The sequence below is a fragment of the Cricetulus griseus genome, chromosome 4 (assembly GCF_003668045.3).
Source record: "Cricetulus griseus strain 17A/GY chromosome 4, alternate assembly CriGri-PICRH-1.0, whole genome shotgun sequence".
NCBI classification, from domain to species: domain Eukaryota; kingdom Metazoa; phylum Chordata; class Mammalia; order Rodentia; family Cricetidae; genus Cricetulus; species Cricetulus griseus.
Genome location: NC_048597.1, coordinates 87,333,123 through 87,339,122, shown reverse-complemented (window position 1 = coordinate 87,339,122; position 6,000 = coordinate 87,333,123). Strand labels below are relative to the sequence as shown.

The 6,000-nt window shown below is 38.5% G+C and overlaps 1 protein-coding gene across 1 annotated transcript in view; it reads right to left on the bottom strand.

The window, feature by feature from the left end:
- Positions 1-488: 488 nt before the first annotated feature.
- The window catches only part of LOC113835458 (vomeronasal type-2 receptor 116-like), a 56,103-nt gene continuing 50,591 nt past the window's right edge, over positions 489-6,000 (bottom strand). The window contains exons 9-10 of the mRNA XM_035444155.1: positions 2,187-3,096; positions 489-507 (exon numbers count right to left, since the gene is read on the bottom strand). Of these exons, the coding sequence (XP_035300046.1) occupies positions 489-507; positions 2,187-3,096 (929 nt within the window). The remainder of the gene's footprint in view (positions 508-2,186; positions 3,097-6,000) is intronic.

The window sequence follows — 6,000 nt, the reverse complement described above, 5'->3', positions numbered from 1 at the left end:
GTAATTAATACTGAAAATGATTTTAACTGTCAATGTGTGTACTGTTCCCATGTTAACATGGTTTCCTAGTCTCATGTCTCCATGGAGACCCTCTCCAGGTATACAGCAACCACAGTAATATATTCAGGGCCGGCCCCCACAAGAGGGAGAAAATGTAGCCAGCCCCTAACTCAGAGCTAAATGTGGCTTCAGGGCTTTGATGTTCAAAATGGGAAAGTGGTTCCTATTAATATAAGCTGGTGGACATCAGACACTCAACTATTAAAGACTCAGGAACAATATAAGCCAAAAAAAAGAAAAAAGTTCACATTGTCAGCTGACCTCCCTCCATAGGTACAGCTGGAATTCAGCAATTACTGAAGTCAGGGTGAGTCCTTTCTGCTTTACCTCATTTTCTTTTCTGTATTTTAAAACTTGAATAAAATTTCTCCACATGTTTAGAAGAGTATGCATGTTTTCATTACTTGTGAATGTCTCCTATGCATAGATTATGTTTTCAACAAATCTGTACCAGACCCTTTACCATTTCTTCTCCCTTTTCCTTTCTGACACTTTCTCCACCCACAACTGAGTGCATCCTCTGTAAATCCATGGAGTCCCCTCAGCATTATCAGCGTATGCATGTGAGTAAGGCACTCTGCTGCAGTATGTGAAACCTCTCACTGCTCACATTTTGAAGAAAAAATGATTTTCCCATCCCTAGGAGCTCTCAACTGCCAATGGCCCCTTTGACAGGGGAGGTACTCATGATTCTCGATCCCACTAATGCAGGGAGTTTATTTGTCTTCATTTCCAGGAGGTCTTGTGCAGATAGATCATGTATGCCATGATTATGAATGTTAAGGAACAAACATTCTCACCTTAATCATGTTCTACCTGTGGCTCTTACACATATGTACCTCCTGTTTGGAGCTGGTCTCTGAGCTTTGGGGGAAGAGTGTGTGATAACTACATCCCAATAGAGCTGAGCACTCTGAATCTTTTTATAAATCACCATCTATTGAAAAAGAAGCTTCCCTGAAAAGGCAAAAATGAAGGAAATATGCATTGAACTGCCAATATAAAGGAAAGATATGTAATGTATTTACCAATAATAATAACCATAGGATTCATTTAGGATCAAGTAACAGTTGCCACAGATTCCTAGGTCAGTTTGTGGAGTAAGGCATGAGATCTGCTTAGCGGAACCAGACTTAAATCTGATGAGAATGTTGTGTGTTACCCCCGTAATATTCATGCCATTATAGGGATATGCCACCAGTGGGCATATCTTCCCTGCCAGTCAGAGTGTAGGCTCCAGGAATCACCAATGTGTTAGATTATGTATTCTTTTATTAATGTCCATAAAAATGTTCATTCCTATGGATACTAGAGGGCATAAATAAAGATTCCATGTCAGGCCAAGCTTCATTTCTCCATTTTCTATGACACACCTATGTGATGTTCCCATCAAACAGGTCCCTAATGTCCAATTCTGAAGGGTAAAAAGGACAGATCTTGTAATGTTTGAGTGTATGTGGATAGCATTTGCAAAAAGCTTAAACAGGTAACCCATATTTAACGCTGGGCTTCTTGCTTGATGGCCCATGGTATCTGGGAGATGCACTATCGCCCAGCTATAAAATAACACCACTTAAATGATTTAGAATTATATATATTTAGGAAGTTTCTTGTGTAATTCATTACCATTAGGTTTGCTCAAAGGTCTCAGACTTAGCCATTTTCTTCTCATATTCCATCTTCTCTGCTCTCTCATCACTTACTACTCATGCATCATCAACAAAAATGAGTTTTTCTTCACAATAAAACCATACATGAAATGAAAGCAGGATGTATTCATGGAACATAACAAGGGCAGCATAGAAATTTGGATACATGTGGAAATATTGGTTACTTCACTAGTAAAGTTAAGAAATGTTGAAGAGGCAAAAATAATATGCAACTTGCTACTTTTCTGGTTAATACTAAAAAGAAATACAATTAATTTCATGGATATCAAGCTTCTAATATAGAGAGATATGTAAATCATATTTGGAAAATGAGAGCATACATATTGATTTCATCACTATATAAAACCCATAAAGAATCTGCAACTGAAACATTACATATGATTGTTGGGATGGAGCTAAACTGTCTTAAAGACATCTTTAATTAAGAAATACATGGATTAAGCTGTAGCTTGGAATTTTGTCTTAGAATGTGCTTCTTTCTTGATGAAATGCAGGGAGTTCTTATCTGGTCTTAACAAAATAACGTAGCACTTGGGAGCAAAGATGCATCCCAGGAGGCCTGCACTAGAAGCCAAGATAGAGAAGATTTCCATGGCTACCATGACCTTGCCCTTGGTGCTGTGGTAGACAGGAAGAAATGTGACCCACACACTGAAGAACATCAACATGCTAAATGCCAACAACTTTGCTTCATTGAATGTGTCAGGGAGGTTCATGGAGAGGTAGGCCATACTGTAGCTTCCAAGTGCCAAGAAGCAGAGGTATCCTAGGACACAGTAGAAGGCGACAGTTGAGCCCTTGTTGCACACAATGATGATGTGTCCATGTTCAGAGTGAGCATCGGAGTCAACAAAGGGAGGAGAGATGCTCAGCCAAACTCCACAGAGCCCAAGCTGAATGAGGGTGCAGATGGGAATGATGAAGTTAGGGGCCCTTGATATCATTAGCCACCTCACCATTCTCCCTGGAACAGTGACCTTGAAGGCCAGAACTACAGTAACTGTTTTCGCCAAGACTGTGGAGAGAGCCACTGTGAACAGAATTGCAAATGTGCTCTGCTGCAGGATACAGGTGACTTTGTTTTGTCGGCCAATGAAGAGCAAGGAACAGAGAAAACAGAAGGTCAGAGTAATGAGTAGAGTATAAGTGAGACCCCGATTGTTGGCCTTGACAATGGGAGTGTGGTGGTGCTTCACAAAGACACCAAGAACACCAGCTGTGAGTACAGAGCAGCCAAGGGCTATGCAGGAGAGCGCCATCCCCAAAGGGTCTTCATAGGACAGGAATGTCACATCTTTCTGGAGGCAGTGGTTCTGCTGTGTATTAGCATAGTGAGTTTCTGGACATTTCACACAATTATCCATATCTGGACAAGAATAATAGTTATCTTAACTCTGTGCACAGGATTCACTTTTATCCCAAGCCCCTTCCCAGCAGAAGCTGTCTGGCATATCACCTACACCTCTTCCCTCTATTGCTTCAGACTCAAGTGAATTAGTTCTCAATAGTGAAAATTCACAAATGATCTCAAATCAATAATCCCAAATTGATACTGATCATTGTCTATATTGGGACATAATGTGAAAATTTCTATCCTCTTCATCATTGTAATTAAATGTGTTTGTACATAAGTGGCAATCTCCACTTACTTATGCAGCCATAAATTATAAACCTATATTGCATAAACCTAACTTATTTATAAGATTTTTCTCTTGGAGAAACACCTCAAGTGTGAACTGGTCATGTGAGTTCAGTACAAGTAATGTACTGAACTTTCTGGTAATGTTGTTCTCGGCCATTGGTCCAAAGTTTACCTATTTTCATGGAGTTTATTGGATACTTCAGTTTGTTGATGCTCTGAAGGCTCATGCAGAAATGAGAATTACTAGATTCCCCAATGTTTGAAAACTCACCTCTATGAAACTAAATGTTTAGTCATTTGCATGGAGAAAAGATATTTAACAGATAGGTATACAAGCTGGTGATACACAATTTATGATTTATTAAAGCCACTAGAGAACAAAATAGCCAAAGAACCATATTAGTTGGCTATAGAAGATATACAGTGGGTATACACACTTAATTCCAGGACTCAGGTTTAAGAGGTAGATGTATCTTTGTTAGTTCAAGGCCATACTGACTACACGAAATTGATCAACTCCCAGAACAAACAGATTACACAAGGGTGATCTCAGCATCTGGGATCACATACCTATAATTCCAGTATTAGGAAGGTGGAGAGTGGATTGATATGGTAGTGTGGAGAAAGGAGTAAAATGAGGAGGAAGTTGGGATACAGAGCTTTTGTCTCTGAGGATTTCTGGAGACAAGATTGCTATAACAGCTGGGTAGAGGTAGATCTATTGGCTTGGCTACTTCCTTTTCTGATTTCATCTTGTAACTTGAACCCTCATACCAGTACCAGAGTCTTTTATTTTTAATGTAACACAGCTTTTTTGACACAAGTTATCACTATGTAATGCTGGCTGTTCTGGAACTGAGTCTGTATACCAGGATGACCTCAAACTGTTTTCCAGATTTTCTGCATCTGCCTCAAGAATGCTGGGATTAAGGCAAGTGCTCCCATTGCCTGATAAAATTAAACAATTATTTTTGTCTTAGTCTCTGATGGACTAATTTTTAAATAGTTTCTCAGTGATAATTTTGGGGTTTCATCTAAAATTAACATAAATATCCATCATTTATGACATGTCTTCATTAGTTTAAAATATTTGGTATTTATCAAGCTGACATTTTCAATTTGATATTTGTTGCAATGTTATCAAAAGTTATTGAATTCATAATGTTGCTGGTGCCACAGTACCTTTTTAAGTCATACATTTATTACAAGTACCAAATGGTGATTTTACACTCACACACAGAGACACACACACACACACACACACACACACACACACACACACACACACACACACACACACAATTCATATGCTTGTTTTCCCAAAATGAAAACAAGGCCTTTCTTGCTCAGTGAACTTATACCCGAATAGTTCAGATCATTAGAATTTTTGATGGAATTTAAAATTTCCCAGGAGACCATTATGTGAGTGAGTCTCTGAAAGTTTATAACTGAGGGGCTCTCACTACGGTGGAAGGTGTAAAAACCCACCCTGAGTTGGTGCACCACTCCAGGTTCTAGTGTCCCAGGCTAAAGAAAAGAAACCAAGCAAGTGGTGCAAAAGTCATGCATCTCTCTTTGTGCTTCCTGACTACAGTAGCATTATGACTAGCAGCTCATGCTCCTGCAGCTGTGAGATCTGTACTCTCATAGTGAGAGACAATTTGTCGAGTTTTTAGTCAGAGAAACAAGAAAATAACTACCTGATGAAAATGTATGCACATATATACATATATACATATATATATATATATATATATATATATATATATATATATATTGTTCTCCTACAAATCAAAATCAAAACAGCTGTTTAATTTTCACTAGCTACATATACTGCTATTGTTGGATCAGACATGTGAGGCCTGTTTCAACATAAAGATTGACACATACTTTTTGTATTACAAATAACTGGACATAAGCATACACTGATGCATAGACGAATTATATATGTTTAGTTAGCACTTTCTGTAAAAGTAGTTGATAACCCTGTACAGACAGAGTATGAGTTCATTGAGAAAGTATTATTGCCATGGTTATCCATCAAAATCTTCATAAGCTACCTAAAAACAGATACTAAACTGAAATAATACTTTTATGTCCTAAAATGATTCAGCCATATGCCGTAAAATCTACATACTATTTGGCCATTTTCAAATTGATTTCTTAAAAATTTGAAAAAGTTTAGGTATTGAAATTAAAAGAGGACAAACGTGGCATAAAGTTTTATATCTATTTAAGTTTATATCGTCTGATGATAGCACTGCACTTGATTGTAATTTTAGTGAAGTTCTGTTGGACTGTACTGACAGGCCTGCTTCAACACTCACTAATCGGTAAACATCTCAAGATGTCAACCATACATTCAGGAGGTGCTGTGTCTACCTGTGACCACTCACCACATCTGTGGTCTCTAATAGGCTCCTTACAATGAGGGTTTGATGGTGCCCTGGATTCAACATCTGTCACTGCATCAAAGCCAGGATTAATTCATCTTTTTTGGCTGGCTAGGAGAGTGGCTCCTTCCACTCTCCCAACCTCATGTGCATCCTTCCCAAAGGTGTACCCTTGGTCAAAGAGGAGGATCTTCCCCAATTGGAGGAGGACCAGTCTTTGGTCAAGGGTGTAAAT